Raw genomic sequence first — 24,632 nt, 5'->3', positions numbered from 1 at the left:
CAAGTACAGAGATCTCACTAATAGAGCCCTCAGTAGATTTAAGATAATGACTGGCAGTTTAACTCTCTAGCTTCAACCAAAAATTGAAATATCAGTTTAGGGTGCACTGACTCTTCAAAGCATAAAATATACAGGATTCAATGGTGTAAAGATCTTCTGCACTTACTGATGCTGCTTGTTTCCGTGCTTGATTAATCAGCTCCTTTATTTCAGATAGATTTCTGCTTATATTTTCCTCTAGCAACTTCATTGGTTTCAGTCTATCCAACAGAATATTAGCTTGTGTCTCCACCTCTTTAATTCTGCTTTCTGCTGATACAGCTAAAACGACAGGACAAGGTATTTAACTTTGAAATGCTAAACATGTTCTGAAATCAACAATGATGGGAAGAATTTAAGTCTGTGGGAATAAGACAAAGGCAAATACAAAGACTTCTGGGTATTGAAGTGTTTATAGGCAGCCAGAAGTTTTCTATAATGGTGGAAAACGTTTGTGTGATTAGTTTAATGGGATGTCTGCATGTCCGACTGCTCTATAATTGCTAGAGTAATTTGACAGTAGGCAGTGGTTGGACATGAACATACCAACTTCAAATCTCTAAACACAAGGAGTCATACTGGACAACCATTAATTTTAGGATCTGTGAAGCAGGGTGGCAAAGGCACACTGTAAATACTTCCAGTGTCGGTTTACCAGGGAAAAACACAATAGCAATCAAGCAAAGGTTTTAAAACATCTAAACCCAACTCTCTTCATCTGGCTGTGTAAGACCTTGTCCTACAGACATTAGAAAATAGGCACTTCAGGAGACTGTCATCTTTAAAACCTCTGTAATCTTTAGTCTTGATAGGATCATGAAGCACTTACATACAGTATATGAATTATCTGTAAATGCTATTTATTGCTAATTAATCTAAACCAGAGAAAGATTAAGGCAGACTAGTGCTAGTTAAACTTTCAGCTTTAGGCTTCCTCCTATCCCTGAGATTGAAAATTATTATAAAAGACACTCAATATCAATTGTTCTTACAGGCATTGCTTGCACCATCAGATACCAACTACCTACAAGTGAATCATTTCTTGTGAATTAACAGGCAATTGCACAGCTTTGACAAATTGTGCTATCCCCTGGTTTACTGCAGAAGCATAAGGGTAGATCCAGGCCCCTGGACATCATCAGTTCCTGCCTAAGCTGCCTTGTGGATGATCCAGCACTGATATAAACCATATGATACTTCAGGTTTACTGGCCTTTTAGGAAAATGGACCAAGCCTACTATTCAAAATGATACTAGACAGGAAGTGTAACTAATATTGAAGATTATAATTTTATAATAAAAAAAGTCATACAATCTCCATACCAGCCTTTGAGGAGTCAACCAGAAGTGCATTAGTTCTCTGCAATGTGTCATTCACCCTGGACAATGTAGAAGTGGCAGTTGTCAGCTTCTGATTAAAATTCATGATATGGCCCAGGGTTCCAGCTGCAGTGGCATTTGCAGACAAAGCCAAATCTTTAGCCTCTTGAAGTTTAGAACTTGTGTCTGAAAAATAAAAAAAAACATTGCTTATATGGCGTTTTGTGCTTTCAATTTCATAGAACAAGTACCCTGAGAAGCAGCATTTTACCAAGTTAACATTATTGACTAGTGCATAAGTACGGATATTCATATATTAGCTGATTTTCTTTTTGGGGGAAGATTGAGAATTGATGAAGAATACAAGTCCCAGATTCGTTTTCTATAACTGTTCACGCTGCTCAAATAATTGCTTGTGCTTTGAACAGAAGATACATTAGGTTTTAAACATATTGAATTTAAAGGTATTTATATGGCAGCGACCGTTTATGCAGCACTTTACATACTATAAATTCATACATTACTCCCTTTTCTCAAAGAGCTTACAATCTAAGGTTACCTTCTTACATGCTAGGAGCAATTTGTAAAGGAGACAAATTAACCTACAAGCATATCTTTGGAGTATGGGAGAAAACTTACACAAGCACAGGGAAACATACACACTCCATGCAGGGAGTGTTCTGAAGACCACAGTGCTGCAAGGCAGAAGTGCAAACCACTAGCCATGCTGCTGCTCAGGAACTTAAAAAGTGGTTCTAAAGTTGGAATGTTTTTTTGCACTGAATGCAAATCCACTGTGGGTTCCTGCATCGCAACCGACTCACAGGCAGTTCACACTGCCATATGTGAATCGCTGATAGTGTCAAGAAAAAGTTAATGACACCCCCAGATCAGTTTGCATATTGCAGTGCAAACTGTCAATTCAGACAGGAATCAGATGGCTTGGGTGTGCGACCTATGCGATCCGATCTTGGTGCAGACCAAAAAAAGGGTCCTGCACAAATTTGGTCCGAATGCAATGAAAATTCAGCCATACAATCTGTATGGCTGAATTTGCATCGCACAGACATCGCATGTGATTTGCACAGCAGTGTGGCGCGATTCACATGCAATGTCTGGTATCGCTACAGTGTGAACCGGCCCTTAAGGTAGAAAACTTTCTGCATGTAGCCCCCCCTCCCCTTTATACAAACCTGAGCCTAATCTCAAGCCCTTCTCATTGGCTCAGACACATCAGTGGGAACCATTGGCCAGTAAGGAGGGGGGGGGTTAAGGCCAAGCACCGCTCTGTGTGTCTTATGAGCGAGCATGCACAAGTGGCTTGCTTTGGGGGCACTCAGCAGGGCGGAGAAGCCAGACGTGTCAGTGGAAGACCCGAGAAGAGGAGGCCTGCGCAGAGCAGGTATGTTCAACATGTTTGTTTTAAAAAAAAATAAAACTTTGCTTGAAGTGATTTCTTAAAAATGACTATCAGCAGAGATGGATCTTTTCAACAAGTTTTAAAATCATTTAATGGACATCTTTTATTCTTATTAGTTGTTGAAAAATGATTTGATTGTCATTTTTGTGTTTCTTAGTGTATGGCTACTCTAATATTCTCTTGAAAAAAAAATGTAAAGATTTACTAATGTGGGGGTAAAAAACTCCAGCATTCTAGAAAGCTGAATTTTGACTGGTCAAAAGAGTTGCAGCACAACAGTTAACTAACCCCACATACTATCAGCCATCATAATACAAATCTCTATTTCACCATTCTGGCTGTGGCTATAATTTTTCATGTAGGTATCAAGCATATATCAAAGGTGTCAGAATAGAGACAAATGGAAAAGTATTTTGATTTTTTAAGTCTTTGACCATGCGATGGCAACACATTAAGCATTATTTATGATGTGTTTGAGCACAAATCATGGGGTTGGGAGCCAAGTGTGAGTATGCTAATAAAGACTTTACAGCTTTTTTCTTGTTTTGTAAATGATGTTTAGTACACAGCTTAAGAGAATCTAACCAATCTTTTTTTTTTTTACAAAGTGGGGGGCTGTTGAGTCCTCTGTCATGTTTTATTACTTTTACTAAGCAAGAGAAAACGTTATCTAAAGTGATTTGTAAACTACTAAACTTTTTTACAGTTAAATACTCAATATTGTTAGCAGAATAGTAGTGGTGTAGATATTCATATTTCATCCCAACGGGGATAATAGTTACACAGTTAGTCTGGTTGAAAAAAAAGACACAAGTTCATCTTGTTCAACCAATAAAAGGTAATTTTTTTTTTTTTTTTATTTACAATCCTATATACACAATCCCATGACCACATGTTGATCTAGAAGAAGGCAAAAAAAACCCAGCAAAGCATGATCCAATTGGCTTTAGCAAGGGAAAAAGATCCTTCCTGATCCCCCAAGAGGCAATTGGATGTTCCCTGGATCAACTTTACCTATAAATAATGCACTTATCTGTTAATTCCACTTTATGGATGCCTGTGTCTCTAAACTCAATTTGGAGTTGGTTATATACGTGCTGCATTTGCTACAAGTTTACAGGCTGTGTTTTATTCAGTCTACCTCTGTCATAATGTTTGCGGATCCTCTAATGGCAATCAGTTTGTAACTATAGTTGTTTTCAATTTCTAAAAATATGCAGTGGTAGTCTTCTATCTATCCAATAGATTATCCATTCAGGTATGCAAAGAAATCTGCCATTTACTCAGTGATGCATGTTAGAGTTTAGCTCACCTCAACATGCATCATGGCTGTTAATGTGGTCCGTGGATGACCAGCAAATTGCAGTAACAAATAAGTGCCTTATCCACGTTGGGTTAAAATATGAATAACCATTCTCTTATAACTGTTCTAACAACAATGTTGAACATTCTACTGTGTAAGACGATGAACATGTAACACTTTATAATTAGACCAAGGTAAATGGGTATGTTACCACTTGGCAATAGATACTTTATTTCACTGGTATGGAATAGCTATCAGATTAATGGATCGAGCCTCAGTGCAGCATTTAGCTACTTTAACTAATTTTAGACTGTGGTACCATCTTTGCTTAAACGGCATAGGTTTGTTGGATTTGTGTGGTTGTCTGGTGTCATGCTGCTTAGATTTTTTTAAGTTATGGTGGTAAATAACCTGCCAGCGATAATTTTATTGCTGGGAAAAAAAGTAAGAGGAAATCTGGAATCAGGAGACAACAGTCAACAATAAAAAGCTGATGGAGGTTGTAGCTTTCACATTCTAATAGTGTTTTTTTTTTTTAATACTGTTTTTTGACGTTTAAGGACATATTCCCAAATTTCCTGTATATGAGACAACAATGTCAGAGGTACAGGAAGTAGGAGAAATCTCCCCAGTAGGAACAATAACAATGAAAGAGATTTTAACCTTACCTGAAAAACTACAAATATATGACAAATTGGCTAGAGTTTCACTTTAAGAGCTGCAATCAAATGGGAAAACAGTGCTTGCTGATTGCTCCAAACAATCAGTCTTCCATGTATACTTTTATACTGCCCAATAAGGACAGATCATTGTTTCAATCTAATCTTTGGGTTTTTATTATACAGTATTTACATTATCATGTGCATTGTTCCTTTAAAAAAAAAAAAAAAAAAAAGGCAACAGAGCTTATATAATCTTTATATAAGACAGCAATAAAACCCCATGTAACTCCAATGCGCTAATAGGCTGACATATTGAAGACTGCCTTTATCAATGTTTTCTTCAGTTGGGAAACATATACAAGGCATTATTGCCTCAAAATAAAATGTAGCTGCGGTATATCCACACAGATCTCCAGGATAAAAGCCAATTTAATGTATCACAGCTATAAACAGAGAGATGTTTTCTTCTCCCTATCCACTTTCCACAGAGACTGAAATGCAGGGAGGAAGAGGACAAGTGATATTTCACTTACCATTCGGCAGGGTTCTCAGAGAACGCAGCTGCTCATTTATCTGGCCAGTAAACACATGGGTACGTTTTTGTATCTCATCCACTTTTGTCTTCAGTCCATTCAAATGAGAGACGAGACCTATGGGAAAAAACAATGGGTTCTGAAACTGGATTTTACCTGCTATAGGAAAGAGCTAAGAAAAGCGATGCAACACTCTTTTCATAAAACTGACATTGTGTTGTACTGAAAATCAAATTATATGAGGGTTAGTGAGCATACACAGTAAAACTTGTTTATGCACAGCCAAGTTTTAGAAACACGACCAATATGAACATTGCTAGCAATAGCGGGGCCATGTAGGAAGGCAAAACCACTGATCATGGTGAGGAACAGGGAGCCAGCAATGGATTGCTTACATATTTAGAGCTAGAAGGGTTAATCGCAGTGGTACCCAGCCATCATAGATTGTTTAAAGGTCTAATAAATCTAATGGAAACCTACAAAATCTGCCCTCTTTTGTCTGGTAACAGAAAGCCATAAACAGCTAAATCTCTTTTCAGCTTATGCAAACAATTAAAGAAGCTCATATTATTATAAATCTTCCTTCCAAAATCTATTTCCATTAATAGATCTTGCCAAAAAAATTTTGATGCACTTCTCATTGCTATAATTTTTCAATCCTAGGAGATATTGATTACTTTTAACATACAAACCTGTGGCAATTGTTCTAAAAGTTGCATAGAACAGATAGTATTGGTATTCTGTCAATCTTACAAAAGTCTCAACAAATTGTATTCAGGGTAAAAAGCCACTATATGTTCAACAGATGCATGCATTGAAATATATGCTAAGCAACCCATAGACGGATCGAAATTTGTCAGGTTCCTGCTGAACTGGCTGAATTTAGATCCATCCGTCTATGGGCAGGTTGGTTGGACAGAAGTCGATCCATCAAACACAATAGTGCTGCGGTTACAGGAAATAAAATTGCATAGTGTATGGCCTGCTTCAATCCCCTTGACCATTGTTTGTGAATCTCTGTAAAGAAAATACCTTCTGTGTTGCGACTTAAGTTTTTGGATTCATTTAGCAGTTGTGAGCTAAACATCTTGAAATTCTTTGAGGTAATATCTAAAGATCCATTTGGTCCAGATACCTATGGACAAAAGAAGACAGTAAACCATGAAGCACACAAATCAGAAACTAAATTCAGTAAAAATAAATAATCATTCACATTTTGGAATGTCAGAACCTCATTCACATGACACTGACTGATGGAATTAGTTCAAACTACTGTCAATCAGCTATACATGGTTTCTTTGAGATATAATTACACGTGTTAAACATTTGATATACCATAAACTATTTTGTAATGAAACATAACTAAAACTATTCCTTAATTATTCATTGACAAAAATGTTGATTCCCTGCAACCATGGCATCATGGGGTACTCTAAATCAGCCTTTTTCAACCAGGGTGCCTTGAGGTTTCTTCAGGAGTACCTTGGCAAAGTGCCTACAAATTCCCCCGAAATCGTATACAAGCCGGAGGGTGTATGAAACCTGCCTTTTAGTAACACAAAGCCACAGGTTTTCATCATACACCATTACAATCTTCTAGCTGCCAACCTCCTAACAACCAATGACATCATCAGTTGATAAGGAGAATGTCAGTTGAGTGCATATTATCCTCCCTTGCCTCTCTCCTTCAGCTTTGGGGTCTCATTGACTAAGTGATGGAGAAAAACTGAGGGAGAAGAGAAACATTGGAATACTAGTCAGTACCAGTTTGCAAAGTGTATTTGCTATGGAAGAAAAAATCACCTCTAATGTTGGGTGTCCTACGTGTGTGGATGTTGCTGCATTATGTAAAACGATTAGAATAGTTTTAAAATTTTAAAATGGGGCGCCCCAGGACTCCGTATAATTTTGGAGGGTGCCTCGATATTGTCCATTTTTTTAAAGGGTGCCTTGACTGAAAAAAGGTTGAGAAACACTGTTCTAGACAATGTATGTATAGAGACTGATCCTGCAATTTTCTGCTTGTGTGAGTCACTCATTGTTTTTCACTAGCTATAATCCTAGCAATCTATATAACCAATAAGTACAGTTTCACTTAAAGGCCAATTATAGAGGGCTTCAGAATGAAAATATATTTGGCACTGCCTAAGCGTTGCACTTGTGCCTAATTCGTACAGAAGAGATGCCAAGAAAAACAAAAAACAAGCTTTAACTTTAACCTACGATTACAATCATAGACCACGAATAGACCAGGAATTCTGTCTTTCTTCTATTTTTTATGGTCTACATATTTGTTCAAGGTCTGTAACACAATGAGGTTGATTTACTAAGGCAAACCCACTGTGCACTACAAGTTCACTTGGAAGTGCAGTCGCTGTAGATCTGAGGGGAAGCTCCGAAATCAGGGGAAGCTGTGCTGATTTCTATCAACCAATCAATATGCAAAAAAAAATGCTAATTTTTATTTCCCTTACATGTCCCCCTCAGATCTACAGTAACTGCACTTCCAAGGGCACTTGTAGTGCACAGTGGATTTGCCTTTAGTAAATAAACCCCAAAGTGTTATAGCTAAAGTGTCAGAATAGCAGCCAGGCAAATAGCATTTTCATAAAATGGTCACCAATGGCAGTTGTTGTATATATTTCATGACAGGTATTTTTTCAGTGTTAATTCTCAGCTACTTAGCGAAAAGTCTTGAAAGGCACGCTTTCTCTGAATGTAGAAGAAGTGCTTTGATTTAATTTACAAAGGAAATTGGGAACAGAGGAAATGGTTGGATCAGGTTGTTTGTTTTGCTTTGCAGGAAATGCGATAATTATCCCATGGTAATTTCTAAATACAAAGAATGGTTTCATATATTTCTTAGCAGCTGTAATTGTGTCTAAACAGTTTCATATACAGATACTCATTTCATCAAAGAAGAAGAGGATTTTGTCTGGGAATTTACACAATCATTGGGAAAGAACAGGTTGAAAAAAAAAAAAAGATACTACTCCGTCTAGTTTAAGCAAATAAAAACACACACACACACACACACACACACAAATAAAAACCTACCATATACACAATCCTATACCCACAATTGATCCAGAGGAAAGCAAAAAAAAACCCCAATAAAGCAAGATCCAATTCGCTCCAGTGCGGAAAAAATTCCTTCCTGATTCCCCCATGAGGCAATCAGATATTCTGTGGATCAACTATCCCTGGCGTTATTACCTCTAAAAATTAGTATCCAGTTATATTTTGTGCATTTAGAAATGAATAGGATCTTTTTTAAAATAATCAACTCTTCTATCTGTGGCCGCTCTCTTGCAGTTGTGTCAGCTCCCACACCTGTCTTGGATAGGTTGTATTAACTTGCTGAAAATTACAATCTTACCTAAGCTTTTATACTATTTCCCTACCTTACCAGTGTGAGTTCCTCTGCATTTCCTCCGCCTACTGCAGAGCAGGATCCCCAGCTTTATCTGGGCTAGCAAGCGCCCTAGAATTTCCAAGGCCACCCTCTTCATACCTTGACACAACATACAACGGGGCTTGGGGGTCCCTCATGTCTCCAAATACTACCTGGCTGCCCAGATATTCTAACTGACTCTACTTCATGCCTCCTCCAACGTCCCCCTTTGGGTGCTCTTACAGCTCCCCAATTGCGCTCCTGTCTCCATGCAAGTGCTCCTATTGCTCCCACAGAAATCACGCCCGGCGGAGCTAATCCCCCTTATGCAACATAGCCTAAAGTTGTGGGAACCGGTGCGTTATTCAAGCTCACTTATGTCTCCCTTTCTGCCCCTGTTACCCATTACCAAAAACCCCCTGATTCCCCCTGGCCTTGATCAACCTCAGGCATTCGTGTGGTGGACCTCCCAAGCTCTTACTCATGTAAGACATCTGTTGACCACACGAGGTCCACAACATAGTCTGCCTTTTGTGAGTCCCTCGATGCTCCTCAGTCAGAGTTCTTTCGCTTTCTTCAGCTTCAACACTGGCTAGCATCACTTCGTAGGCATACCTCCTCCTACCCGCTCCAGAAAACCGCTTTCGAACACATCTGTCAACATTCTCTGGGGTCCACGGGTCTCATCTCCACCCTCTACATGTCTTTGAATGGGCGATTATCTTTCACCTCTCTTTTCTATGTGGCTCAGTGGGAAGGAGATTTGGGTACTAAGATCGATCCGGTAGACTGAAGCAAGGCTTGGTCTTCCGTTGGTAAATGTTACTTCAACACTGCCACCTTAGAGGCGGCATACAAAGTGTTGTTATGGTGGTACTGGGATTCACCACATATTGCCCATGCCAACCCAGCTTCCAGTGATCACTGTTTCCGGGGGGTCTGGCAAACGTGGGGATGTTTTGCATACCCGGTGAACCAAGTGTTTGGTTCACTGTATTCCCTGTTTCATTTGAACATTCAAAAGGAGACTAAATTTGCCTTGCTACATTGCCCCACCCCGGGCTTATTTGCTCATCAGCAGAAATTGGCAGCCTACTTATTTATTGCTGCTAAAAGGAAGATCACCCAGGCATGGGAGAAACCTACAGTCCCCTTCCAGGGAGTCAGAGACCACTTAATGGCCATGATGGTAAATAACTAAATGTCCAGTATTCTTAAAAACACACATGCTAAGTTCCTTAAAGCCTGGGAACCATGGTTGACATATGCCTTCCCCGATCTCCCTCCGGCATTTGCGGGTCGGCTCTAACTGGTATCTTAAACAATCCTGGATTCCCCCATTCTTTTACTTTCTCCTTTACCTCACCTTTATCTTCTTCTCCTCTCTCCTTCTCTTATTGGGTTTCTAAGCCCTCCTAAGTTGTCTATGCCTGCCCAGGTCTATCTGCACTCTATGGGGTTAGCCCCAAGCTATATGTATATTACTTCTAATATTTCTGCGCTTGTCTAGTTAGGCTCCATGTACACGGGACGTTGTTAAAAGTCCCTTTGAATGCTGGAATTTTTAGGACGTTTAAAACGTCCGTTAGGTCGCGTTTGCACCCGAGTTTACCGGGCGTTTGCGTTTAGAACCGTTCCTAGAGGTAAAAAAAATCATTCCCCTTTAAAATGGAAAAACGCAAGCCCTAAACGCGGGTCATCGCGTTCGGACGCATTTTTGCATTTGAAACGCCGGGAAACACACGTTCTAACGCGAATAATTGCTTTCCAAAAAACGTCCCTGAACTCAACTGCCTGCAAATGACTGTAAACGACCCTGTGTACATTGGCAGATAAGATAAAATGTAGATGGGTTCAGGGGCTTCTGAAAAAAACGCCCAACTGCTCCTAAACGGCCATTTACAACGTCCCTTGTACATGGAGCCTTAGAAGGCCTTCCCTCCTCTGTTTATACTGTGTATTTTGTATTCTTAATACTGCCAGTCATAGCCCCTGCGTGGGAAGACTAGGTGCTTTTGATACTACCTTTTATGTTACTGATATACCTGCATAAAAACTATTGAACAAGAAAAAAAAATAAAAAACAATCTACCGAGCTGGCCAGAACCAGTTCTTCAGGGAGACTAATCCACATTTTCACAGTTTGTACTGTGATGAAGCCTTTCTGTGTGTGTTAATATAACAATAATTCATTTAATAATTAATCATTACTTGCCCTGTTTTGTGATAAACACTAATCTTTACTTGGCACTGCATGTCCTCCACACTTGTAGATCCACAGCCTGCCTAGGGTGTGTGAATTGTTATTTACTGTATCCTATTATACATACAATGGGTAAAATAAGTATTGAACACGCCACCATTTTTCTAGGTAAATATATTTCTAAAGGTGCTATTGACATGACATTTTTAATCACATGTCAGTAACAACCCATGCAATCCATACATACAAAGAAACCAAAACAAATAGGTTCACAAATGAATTCATGTGTCATAAAATGGAATGACACAGGGAAAAAGTATTGAACACATGAAGAAATGTAGGTACAAAAGGGCATGAATGGGTGGCCCTAGCACACAAACGACACAATGCGCATGTGTTAATGCACCACAGCACTAAGATATAAAATGTGGCCCTGATGTTAAAGGTCTAAACAAATTAAAAACACACACTACTTACCAATCTTAGAGTCTCTGAGATAGAGTGGTTTGACTGCTCAGCCAGGACTTCAGCTTGTTCAATCATCTTTTTTATACTAGAGTGAGCTTGTATGGCATTTGTGGCATTTAATGAAGTATTATGTACCTCTGAAAGAGAACTGAAGCAATTTTTTCATGAATACATATAATACGAAGGAGATGAATACAACACTGAACATACAGGGAAAGGGCTAAAACAAACAGTAAGGCTCCGTTCATATATATGCAAATTGGATGCGCTTTGAATTGCATTCAATTTGCATGACATGCGAGCCAAACAGGCATATACAGTGGGTACGGAAAGTATTCAGACCCCCCTTAAATTTTTCACTCTTTGTTATATTGCAACCATTTGCTAAAATCATTTAAGTTCATTCTTCTTCCTCATGAATGTACACATAGCACCCCATACTGACAGAAAAACACAGAATTGTTGACATTGTTGCAGATTTATTAAAAAAGAAAAACTGAAATATCACATGGTCCTAAGTATTCAGACCCTTTGCTGTGACACTCATATATTTAACTCAGATGCTTTCCATTTCTTCTGATCATCCTTGAGATGGTTCTACACCTTCATTTGAGTCCAGCTGTGTTTGATTATACTGATTGGACTAAGATTTCTGCTGCACTTAAGGTTCCTAAGAGCACAGTGGCCTCCATAATCCTCAAATGGAAGACGTTTGGGACGACCAGAACCCTTCCTAGAGCTGGCCGTCCGGCCAAACTGAGCTATCGGGGGAGAAGAGCCTTGGTGAGAGAGGTAAAGAACCCAAAGATCACTGTGGCTGAGCTCCACAGATGCAGTCAGGAGATGGGAGAAAGTTGTAGAAAGTCAACCATCACTGCAGCCCTCCACCAGTCGGGGCTTTATGGCAGAGTGGCCCGACGGAAGCCTCTCCTCAGTGTAAGACACATGAAAGCCCGCATGGAGTTTGCTAAAAAACACCTGAAGGACTCCAAGATGGTGAGAAATAAGATTCTCTGGTCTGATGAGACCAAAATAGAACTTTTTGGCCTTAATTCTAAGCGGTATGTGTGGAGAAAACCAGGCACTGCTCATCACCTATCCAATTCAGTCCCAACAGTGAAGCATGGTGGTGGCAGCATCATGCTGTGGGGGTGTTTTTCAGCTGCAGGGACAGCACGACTGGTTGCAATCGAGGGAAAGATGAACGTGGCCAAGTACAGGGATATCCTGGACAAAAACCTTCTCCAGAGTGCTCTGGACCTCAGACTGGGCCGAAGGTTTACCTTCCAACAAGACAATGACCCTAAGCACACAGCTAAAATAACGAAGGAGTGGCTTCACAACAACTCCGTGACTGTTCTTAAATGGCCCAGCCAGAGCCCTGACTTAAACCCAATTGAGCATCTCTGGAGAGACCTAAAAATGGCTGTCCACCAACGTTTACCATCCAACCTGACAGAACTGGAGAGGATCTGCAAGGAGGAATGGCAGAGGATCCCCAAATCCAGGTGTGAAAGACTTGTTGCATCTTTCCCAAAAAGACTCCTGGCTGTATTAGATCAAAAGGGGGCTTCTACTAAATACTGAGAAAAGGGTCTGAATACTTAGGACCATGTGATATTTCAGTTTTTCTTTTTTAATAAATCTGCAACAATGTCAACAATTCTGTGTTTTTCTGTCAGTATGGGGTGCTATGTGTACATTCATGAGGAAGAAGAATGAACTTAAATGATTTTAGCAAATGGCTGCAATATAACAAAGAGTGAAAAATTTAAGGGGGTCTGAATACTTTCCGTACCCACTGTATGCAGTTCAGTGGCAGTGCGAATTTATGGCTAATTAAAAGAGTTTTCTACATTTTCTGAGCACTGTGGTGCTACTCAGAAGTGAATTCCAGGCTCATTGCCTTCTATGGGATGCATTTGAATTGCACATCTCATCAGCTTTAAACACAAATTCAAACAGAAAAAATAGCTTCTGGGTCTGGTACAGATTGAGAGAAACCCTGTGTCTAAATTAAAAAAAAAAAAATGGTGTGGGGTCCCCCCAAATCAATACCAGACCCTTAGGTCTGGTATGGATTTTGAGGGGAACCCCCACGTCAAAATGTTTTAAAGAAATGGCATGGGGTCCCCCAAAAATCCATACCAGACCCTTATCCCAGCATGAAGCCTGGCAGGCCAGGAAAAGGAGAGGGGGGGGGGCGAGTGCCACCCTTCTCCTGAACCATACCAGGCCACATGCCCTCAACATGGGGAGGTGCCGAAGCAGCTTGACCCCATGTTGATGGGGACAAGGGCCTCTTCCCCACAACCCTGGCTGGTGGTTGTGGGGGTCTTGCGGAAAATGGGCTTACCGGAATTTGGAAGCCCCCTTTAACAAGGGAGCCCCCAGATCCAACCCCCCCACCCCCATTTGAATGAATATGGGGTACAATTTTTTTTAACAAATTTTATTGCGGGCAATGTTTTTTTTTTTTCACATTCAGCTGTTAGCGGGGAACCCCCTGACAGCTGATGAGTCATCCATTGTTAAGGATGTGGTGGCCAGCTTCCCGGTCCACTCCTTAATAACCAGCTATTATCAAAGGCGCCAGGGCCTCCGGCTCCAAAAATTCCCAACTGAACTGCATCTAAATTGCAGCTGAACTGCTATAACCGCTAGCGATAATTACTGTCTTCTCATGGCAAGGGCTGCTTGCCCCACCTGACCTCGGCTCGGCAGGAGGGATTCCCCTTGTCAGCACTGTCTGTTTTGATAGGGAATCATGCACATTTCAGGTTGTAGGAAAGAAATTTGCACCATCTATGGCTGGCCTTAGTGTGGTGCCTACGTTGCCATACTCTAGGTATATTCACACCTATAGTGCATTGGTAAAGGCTATCCATAATAATCCCTACTGCTGTATCACTGGAAAAATACACGTCCTTTGTGTTAATGCATTGAAAAGGTACCACACCTAAAATATCACATCCCTGATTTAGAAATGTGAACAAAAGCTAACAATTCATTATAGAGGAATAGATACAGTAGGTGCAACATTGCACCCACAGTACACAGTACTATAAAAACAGTAATGTAAAATATTTCTAAAGGCAAATAGGCTTTTCACTTAGTAAGCATATTTTCCCCAGTACTAAGTGAATTATGTAATAAAAATACACACAAAAGAAAAAACTAGCAGGTGTGCTGATCAACAGTTTAGTATAGCCCTCCAGCTGGCTATTGGTGATAATTAGACAAGTCACAGGGTGCTGCTGCTCTCTATGGATACCCTGGGTGGCAGGAACACATCTAGACAAATACACAAAAAAAGAGCGCAAAGTCACCCTAGTGTAACTCGGCTTTACAATGGTAAAGGTAAAAACACTACAATGGTCAAACTCAAATTGTGTAAAGATAGATACAGCATAAGGATTCCACTGTGGCAGCACTCCTAAATCCACCTCAAGATCCCGACAGGGATCCTGGCAGCACATCTGAGACTATCCACCGCCACGCTAGACATGCAGATCCTAATGCGCATGCGTCCAGTCTAGCCGGCGCTGCTCTCCAAGGAAACACAAACCCACACGAGCAGGATAGAGGAAGATAGAGAGTCCACGCGATTGGGTATTCTTTGTAAAGTGAAACTTCACCACATTTATTAAGCTGTAGGGAAAATTCCCTTGCAAAGTAAAATTCCTATTTGCCTATAGTAAATTAACCCCCCAGTGTGTATACTATAGTTCCAGCCTTTGGCCAGTACCTTCAGTAACACTGCCGAGGTTAAAGATGTTATTTTTTTTTTTTTTTTACTCTATAACTCTATATCTATAACAAAAATACAGCTCTAGTCCATATTAGAATATATCACATTGGATAGAAGTACTACTAGTTATTTTTTTAATACAGTATTTTTTTATAATTATTAGTTTAGGTGCCATTACCTGTTGAGAGAATCTGAAAGCCTCAGAAGACCAGCAGCATGATCTTCAGATTTGTACACCAAGTCCAAAGCATCTCGTTTAGACATCTGCATAACCAACTCATCTACATGATGTCTCAACTTTGTATTCCACATGATGAGCTCTTCTTGGTACATCTCCAACACCTATACACAAAATACACAACACAGTTTAGAGCAACTTTTCACTGTTACTTCGCCTGATACCTGTCTATTCATAATTTGGCACTTACCGACGTGGCATTAATAGTGTCTTCTGCAAGTAACACTGCTTCATCAACCAGTCCAAGCCCCTCCTCTATCAGCATCACAGAACGGTTCTTGTTTTCCTGGAGAGTCATCTTTTTTACCTACAAAATAATTTCCACATTCAGTCCAATCAGATTCTTGTTTGTGAATTATTAATCCCAGAGTATGCATTAAAAAAAAAACCTCATAGGACCGTCACACCTTACCACACCTTAACACATCATACCATCTGTACAGGTCTGAAAAACCATAAATGCCATAAACATAACGGTTTGTCCCTAAAGGTGGAGTTTTTCCTTTAAAAATAACTTTATGCACCCATAGCAAGGACTAATAAATTATAAAATGAAGTAAAAGAGGTTGTAGCAAGGAATTTGCTTTGGCAACCAAAGGCTGTGTGCCTACATACTCCACTGATGAGAATCCAGATTTGATTCTTTAATGTGTTTTGGTCTGTGTACACATGTAAGACAGATATAATGCACATGGCAATATGCATGTTTTTCTAATTTAGAAACACAGTGTAAAAAGGACTGAGTCAATGGCTCCAATATAGGTTATACAGTCCTGTGCACAAAGTAGCTGGAATCAATGGATGTCCATACAGATTTAGTTCCCTTGTACTGTCACTGAGTACACACATTCATCTTTTGGAATTCATCAAGTGAAGCACAATATGCCAGCCTAGAAGCCAATAGGCCCCCCCTAAATCTGTCTTTCCTATCCCAGTTAGGTCAACATACTGTATATACGTATGGTTTTACAAGAGAGAAGTGATAAAACTTACACTGAAGTCTTCTAGATTGTTTTGGATGTTAACCAGTAGGTTGTTGGTATTATTGGTGTTTGAAGCAGATTCATATACAAAGTCTTTGGCTGCAAGCAATTTGCTAGTGTGCTGAGCTATTGCATTCTCAAGGCTTTTCTTCAACTTTGCTAAGTCCTCATGTGGCTTCCCAAATTCCTTTTGAACTCTGGACAGTAGGACCTCTGAAGTCCTGTTACAGAAAGAGAGATTATTATATTCCATGATAATGTGATTTGGACATTTCATCTGCTGCAGCATCAAATAAGTATTGCACATAGACTTTTACCCCATATGAACAAGCATACAAGAACTACGTGTAAAATGTTTGGCCTGTTAAATGCAACATTGGAAGCATTTTGATTTATCTGTTAAACATTCAAATCTGTCTTATGTCCTCTGCACACTTCCTGTGCTACCTTAAGAAGTGCTATCAGCCCTCCCAGATCTTATCTTGGAATACAAAACAGCTAAACCAAATGTTGTGAAGATGAGGAGAGGGAATCTGTAGTTCATCAAATGAGAGCAGGGTTGACACAATTTCTTGTGACTTCAATCTAGGAAAGGCACATTTTGTCAGCTGCAACTTAGGAGCCAAATTGATTTTTCACAGATCAACAGCTATGTTTCTGTACCTGCTGGGTCTTTAACCACTTTTCTACTGGATTAATTTTTTTTTTACACACATGTTGAAATTTGAATTTTTTAACAAAAAATGACATTAAGCCCCCTAACAATGATATATTTTCTGAAAGCAGAGGCCCCACATGATGCCCATTTTTTGTAAAATATAAAAATTGGGGTTTTGTCAAGTAAATATATACCAAACAATGTCAAGCCTTTAAATTCCAACAGAAAGGTAATTATTGTACTTAAAACTGTCCTTGAACAACATTTCAAAAACATTTACAGGTCATCAGTTTAGAATTAACCATGAATTATGGCCTGAGAATCTTTGCTCTCACTCCAACATTCACAGGGATGCCTAACGTGTGACTCAATTGCTGTTTACATGCACAAGCACATTTGCTTTTAATATATGTGTGGGATGCGGGGGGTTGCTTTAAAATAGTTTTCCTTATTTTTATTTTGTTTATTATAATTCACATTTTTAAGATTTTTTTATTTAACTTTACTGCCATCACAAGGGCGCTACAAAGCCCCCTATGTAATAGCACTGGCTGGTGACAGTTTCTATTGGACCCCTAATGTCTCCCCTGCCCTCACCTCCAGCCAATCAAGCACAGGACTATACTAGATCAGCTGTTTACTTAGCTTTTAAGCTGGGAGTTTTACAGCTCTGCACCCAGAAATGCTCAGTCCTGAGCACTTCTAGGTCCATTCATTGCAGAGGTTATCGGGGAATGTATTCTTCTTTGAGTCCTTCCTGCTTGCCATCCTGAAATTAGATACTCTGGTCCCAGGCTCCCTACAGAAATGGGACAGACAGGGAATCATGGCAAGTGGCACTAGTGGTGGTGGTGGGGGGGGGGGGGGGGGTGGTGGTAAGGGGGTTTCTCCTTCTCGTTTTAACATAAATTCTGATTTCTGGCTAAAAAAAAACAATACCAAGCTCAGCTCCCATAAGCTTCTTTTAACTCTTTTGAATACCAGGACATTTATAAACATACCTTGGAAGAAAAAGTGTTTAAGGGGAAAAAAAACATAGGAAAATGGACTTGTAGCAGAGAGATGTGTTTTCCTTTTTTAATTTTGCCTTGACACATTTTAACAACAGGTTATCTACCCCTTCGTTTTTGTAGAGCTTTTCTACTTGTCTTATAGTGCCTAGACTTGTTTGAGTAAATGTTATTATTCTCTAGATTTTAAATGATGTCTGACCTATTATTTGGTTTGTTTGTTATCCTGGACATGCCCATGTTTGCGGTAAATATACCATGTTGCATGTGCTCATACAATAATAATGATTAGTGCAGGATTGAACATACTATCACGTGCTACAATATACAATAACAAAACAAGTTCAAAAATCCTTACTTAGCATTTTCTACAGCATTTTGGTCATGATCACTAAAGCTTCTTGTGCTCATCTGTTCCAGCTTGGAAGAAACATCTCGCTGGTAATTCAGTGGCAGCTGGGCATCACTACCAAGTGTCTCATTCAGACTTTCTGCCACTTCTATAAGCACTGAAAAAAGACAAACTAATTGTTATTAATCCTGTACAGCCAGTAATATGCCATATATTATTATGTATAATAGATTTTTACTGCTTAAAGTGATACTAAAGGTGCATAAAATGCATTAAGGTAATACCATTTAGGCTTTAGAACCCCTTTGAGTCCCGGTTCACACATATGTGATGCGGGAACCCTACGAATCCACTTCGGGTTCCCGCATTGCATTCAACTCGCAGACAGTTCACACTGCCATATGCAAATTTTTGGGTGTGTTAATACAAAGTTAACGACAGCCCCAGATCAGTTCAGACATGAATCGGATCGCATAGGTGTGAAGACCTATGCGATCTGATTCGGGTGCGGACCCAAAAAAGGGTCCAGTGCGAGTTGTGTCCGAATGCGATGCAAATTTAGCCATACAGTCTGTATGGCTGAGTTTGCATTGCACAGACTTCGCATGTGATTTGCAGAGCAGAGCGCTGCGAATCACACGCGATGTCTGTCATCGCATATATGTGAACCGGCTCTAAAGGAAAAGTTCACCTTTATAAAAAAAAATAATAAATGCACATATTTTTTGCAGGTAATAAAATGTGCATTTATTATTTTTTGTTGCAGAAGCCTGGAAACCATTGCACCATTGATCAGCGGGTGGTGGCTGCAGCATTGGGAAAATCAGGTGGAACATGTTCCCAAAGATGAACTTATTCTTTAAAGTAAATGTAAAGGCTAAATTTAAAAAAAAAAATGAAACTAACAAACATGTTATACTTATCTGCTCTTTGCAACGGTTTAAGTGGCCCTGAACCTCCCCTTATTGGGTCCCCCCCGGTGCTCCAGGCTCTTTCTCCTCTCTGTGTGCCCCCATTGCTATGGAGGAATACCTGTGGGCTTGCCCCTGAGCCATGTGTGTCCATTGGGGACACACACAGCTCGGCTTGGTCCTAGCTCCTGCCACCCACCCCCTGCTCCCTCCTCACATCATTTGATTGACAGCTGCAAGAACCAATCGCTCCCACTGCTGCCCAAGCCCCTGTGAGAAGAGAAAGAGAAGGGGAGAGAAGACCTGAAGCTGGTACAACGCTGGTTTGCTGACAGGCTCAGGTAAATGTTTGAATGTTTGGGAAGGAGGGGGGGAGTGGGATAGTTAGTGAGGTGAAAACACTTTTCAGGCCTTTAGAAGAACCACATTAACAGAAATCTGTCATAGGATAAATTTGTAGGCTGCCGCTCTGGAAAATCCCAACCATGTTGCTAACTCATAGTCATCAATGGTAAAAAAATATATCGAATACCACTAACAACAACAGGATTTTTGCACAGTCACTGGAATGAACATACCTTTAATTGTAGTTTGCATTTTGTCAATAAATCCCATTAGTTCCTGGCTTTTGTTCAGGGTGTTGATGGTGGAATTATGCACATTGAACCCATGCTTCTTTACCTGTGACAACTTTCAAACAAAAATGTAGAGCTTAGGTTCAGGATATCTTGGAAAGTGAAAGTGTGCATTTGCACTACCATTGTTTATTCAGGTTATCTGTAAATGAAGTTCTGGATCCATGCCAGTGTTATAGGCTAAAATAAAATAACAGCCTCCATAATAAAAGCTAAAACGCCCCTAAAATTCATAAGTAGTATACCAATTACTTTAAACAAGCATAAATAACGGTAATTGAACACAAAACAGTTTATCCCTTCCTTTTTTAATCTACACAAATAGATGGGGCCATCTGTCGGACAACAAACTCTACAATTCCGGCAAGTTCTGGAAATCATTGCTCTTCTGTATGCTAGAATGGGCCCATTCGGGTTCCTTGATCTGCTATAATGAAAGGCCGTATAATGTTACTTACTCTGTTATGTAGCACAACTGTGTCTGTATATACTTCATTCAGTTGCATCACTGTTTGGTCCATGTTCTGGGTCTTGTTAGAAATTGTAAACACAGATTCCTGTAAAACAGATCATAGAACACGTATTAGAAATATTTTGACAGATGTTTATTTTATTTATTTATTTGAATTTTCATTGCATTTTCAACAAGGTTAAATAACAGGAACAGTATACAAAATGATTTGTATAAAAGAGAAATAAAGACATAAAAGAACTGTCATTTAGTTACATAGGATTATCTGGTAGAGTCTAATAGTAATAGGGCTTTTTTTGTAATATCAATTGTACCAGTCCACCCATGCCTTCCATTTTTTGTCAAAGGAGAAGCAAAAGTCCATTCTTGAGGCTAGTTTATCATATTGGTAGTTGTGTGACAGCCTCAGAAGGGTTTGGTGCTTGGTCATCTTTCCAGTGTCTAGCAATAACTAGTTTGGCGACAGATGTTTATGTTGTATTCTTTCCATCTCTCAGCTTTGCCAATCAAGAGGTCCACTAGAATGTCCCAAATGTGTGCAGTGCACATGGGCCCCAAGGTGGAGACAGAACACTGTGCACATTGGGAATTTGACCCGGGAAGCGATCCTCACTGGGACACTATCCATTAAGGTGCAGTCATGCCTGTTACAAGTGGCTGCTAAATACATTCGAACAAATCCAGCTACTGGATAAAATATTGTTCTAATACCTGGCCTTCATCATAGCTATGAATGCAATAGAATTTTCTACATAATATTATCATACAGCATTTTTGGAATGGTATTATTTTTCTACTACCGTATATATAAAATACTTATAAACTACCATCAAACAATGCCTCTACTAACTCTGTTTTACAACAGAAATAAATGTCTAAGCTCTGCAAAGCAACAGCATATAGACTCTATGAAGCTGTTGCTGAACCCCGGTGTGATCCAATGTTCTGCTGTAACCACTTATGTAGCTTATGTGTCTGTGCCCTAAAGGAGTGAGCATTGTTAGAACAGAGAAATTAAATTCTCTCATAACTGCTTCTTACAATCTCTTAAACCTTTCTTATGTGCATTATAATGTTAACAACAATTCATAATCAAAACAATTCTCATGTTGATCCTTTAAATGGTGTTTTATCCTACGACAAATCAGAGCGCATATTAAAATGATATTTCCTTGCACCCTCAGGCCGGTCTCACACATAGACACTCTGAAATAAGACTTGATTAAAATGTAGCATATTGAGCTCTTAACTGCTTCCTCTTTGCAAATCCAATTTAAGCACTGCCTCTGCCATCATAAATATTACAAATTAAATTTCTTCTACTTTTCTCCGTCTGGACATTATCATCTGCAGCTCTTCTACGAGCTTTAATTACATTTCTCACGAAGGTGATTGAGGGGGATATCAATATTTTTTGTGATAAAGGGAAAACAAAGACTAAGCAGAAAAGAAAATAATTAACTTTTTTTTTTGTATGTTGGGGTATCAGTGAGCCGGCGGGCGCAGTAATTTTCAGCAGCCAATCACTGATAAGCTTTTAGTAGTTTGGTGCAGCCAGGCTAATGAAATGATTACTGTCGCAGTGTTATAGAGGAGACAGTAACAATGTAGGAAACATTTGTAAACTCGTGCTGCTACTGCAGTGAAAATCACTGGTTTTAGCACTTGTTATTTCAATCTCTGAAAGGTTTTTTAGGAACAAGGGCTCGGTACACTTTGTTCTACCGTTCAAAATAGTCATCATCACATTGCATTTAGCAGTAGATTAAGACTTTAACCCAAACACTGACAAGCTGGAAAGAATCATGTTACTTATTCTAAAAGCTGCCAAAAAACTGTTGGTTTTTTCAGTTCCTTTGTACACTGTCCGATGTATGTATAAAATATTTGCATAACAAGTCACCCAGTGAAAGTGCATGTACATTTTTCCCTGAAAATAGTAAGAAAAAAAAATAAAAATGTTACTAGGCTATTTTAAAACGGAAAATACCTCCAATGGCCACCAGAAGGTTTAAATGATACTTAGCACCATCTAGTGTCCAAAAATAATATTTCCTTTTTAAATGAATACAAAACATTTTTTGTTGCCCCATTTACAAAATGAATGTACATGCAGTTTCACTGGGTGAATTGATATGCTAATTTTTATAGGTTCATTCCCTATATGTGAGGCTGAAGACCTCTAGCTATGAAAATATATTAAAGGAGTTGTAAAGGCAGAAGTTTTTTTTTTTTTATCTTAATGCATTCTATGCATTACGATAAAAGCCTTCCCCCCTAATACTTAGCTGGGCCCATCTAGATCCAGCAATGTTGCAGGAGTGTCTCAGCTGCCTGGGACTCCCCTACCCATTGGCTAAGACAGCAGCACAGCGCGATTGGCTCTGGCTGCTGTCAATCAAAGTCAGTCAGCCAATCAGGAGAGAGAGGGGCAGGGCTAGGTCCTGACTCCGTGTCTAAATGGACACAGGGAGCTGTAACTGGACTCGGGTGCCCCCACAGCAAGCTGCTTGCGGTGCGGGCACTCAACAGGAGGGAGGTGCCAGGAGCACAGAAGAGGGACCTGAGAAGAGGAGGATACGGGCCACTCTGCAAACCAACTACACAGAGTAGGTAAATATAACATGTTTGTTCTCGTTTTTTTAAACAAGACTTTACAAACACTTTAAGGTCCGTTTCACACTTGTGCGACCTAAAAGTCGTGTGATTTTACTGCGATTTTGCTGTAATTTTGACTGGACTTGAAGCAATGCCTATGTCTTTGGACCCCACGCATTTAAATCTGCCCAAAGTAGTGCAGGGACTAATTTGAAGTCATTGCAACTTGAAGTCATGCAGATATGAACAGTACTCACTGGAAATAATGGAGTACGACTTGTCATGCGACTTTGCAGTCCCTAATCGCAGGACAAGTCACACAAGTGTGAAGGGAGACTTAGTTCTTAATTTCTGTTCACATGCTAAATATAATACAACTTTCTCTACAAAGTATCAAGCCAACATTTAACTTCAGTGAAAACAGGCAAATGATTAGATGCTTATAGCACAACTAGGGCTAAACACATTGAAAGTCTAAGCCCTGATTCACACTGATGCAATTTCGTATGTCTTCCAGAATGCATAAAGTCCCATGACAAGTGAAATACCATGACTTTATATGATGGCCATTCACATACAGTATGTGCAGTCTGAACGCAATGCATTTTTATAAAGGGTCCTGTGCGTGTTTGGTGCGGTGCAATTCGATTTTCATCCACTTACAATCTAATTGAAACTGAATAGAAAAAGCATCAGTGTTCAAAGACTAAGCAATTCCAGTGCAATTTCTAGCAGGCTATAGTGTCTTTCTGAGCTAATTTCCAGAGAGAGAAAGAAAATTGCAGCTGTATCCAAATCACATTTGAATCGCACCTGAACCTGCATTAAGTCGCAGTGGACATTATACTTGAAATCACACTAAAAACCTTAGTCAAATTGCACCCCATAGGTGAGAACCTAGGCTAAGACATTCCAACTTTACTGAGGTCGAGTGTATTTCTTCACATGCATCACTATTAAAATATTAGTGAATGCCATCATGATATACCATTGTACTGTAACAATCTCCTCTATGGTCTAACAATGAACAGACTACCAAAACATCAATTAACCTCTTCTTCCTCTTCAAGTGCTGCTTCTCCATGTCAGCCACCCACGGCCTCCCACCAAGGTTACTCAAAGGTCCTATTCAGATGGGCAATCAGACCCATCCACCGATTCAAACCGCTGTCTGCTCCATGTGAATCCACCTCGGAGCTGCGTGCAGACAGCCCACAGAAATTGGTGCAGACAGAGCAGCTGCATGGACAGTCGCATGTCAACATTTGACAGTGAGCAGAAGAGGGTGCACAGATCTGAACGCACAGTGCTTGGATTCACATATAGCAGACAGTGGCTCAGGTCAGTTTGAAGGATTGGTCTGACCGGCCGTCTGAATGAGCCCTAATCCATAACCTCAATCTACATCTTTCAGGGCTACTCACAGGCTTTTTTGATAGTTTATTCTTTTATCAAAGTTCACTTATCTATTCTTGCTTCCTCCACCATTGTCTTACAAGGCATACATTGTCATCAAACATGCTGGGCTGCGTCAGCTTCTGCCTTTTTCAAGCATTTTTTAAATATTTGAGTGTATTTAAAACTTTGTTTAATAATTTTTTTTAATATGTGTTGGATACCCCAAGAGTGAGATTTTCCTGACATAACTGCTGACTCTATTCCGGTCCACCTGTGAGTTTTGGC

At 39.8% G+C, this 24,632-nt stretch overlaps 1 protein-coding gene across 1 annotated transcript in view; it reads right to left on the bottom strand.

Moving 5' to 3' along the window:
- LAMA1 (laminin subunit alpha 1) overlaps positions 1-24,632 on the bottom strand; it is a 256,439-nt gene that overhangs the window by 66,672 nt on the left and 165,135 nt on the right. The window contains exons 34-44 of the mRNA XM_082258773.1: positions 20,338-20,436; positions 19,823-19,934; positions 18,340-18,490; positions 16,324-16,534; positions 15,521-15,637; positions 15,271-15,434; positions 11,351-11,489; positions 6,309-6,411; positions 5,277-5,393; positions 1,362-1,544; positions 167-321 (exon numbers count right to left, since the gene is read on the bottom strand). Coding sequence (XP_082114899.1) covers positions 167-321; positions 1,362-1,544; positions 5,277-5,393; positions 6,309-6,411; positions 11,351-11,489; positions 15,271-15,434; positions 15,521-15,637; positions 16,324-16,534; positions 18,340-18,490; positions 19,823-19,934; positions 20,338-20,436 — 1,551 coding nt within the window. The remainder of the gene's footprint in view (positions 1-166; positions 322-1,361; positions 1,545-5,276; positions 5,394-6,308; positions 6,412-11,350; positions 11,490-15,270; positions 15,435-15,520; positions 15,638-16,323; positions 16,535-18,339; positions 18,491-19,822; positions 19,935-20,337; positions 20,437-24,632) is intronic.

This window comes from Pelophylax lessonae (genome assembly GCF_965119305.1).
Source record: "Pelophylax lessonae genome assembly, chromosome: 5".
In the NCBI taxonomy this organism is placed as follows: domain Eukaryota; kingdom Metazoa; phylum Chordata; class Amphibia; order Anura; family Ranidae; genus Pelophylax; species Pelophylax lessonae.
The sequence above is the reverse complement of the archived record's forward strand: the minus strand, read 5'-3'. Positions and strand labels throughout refer to the sequence as shown.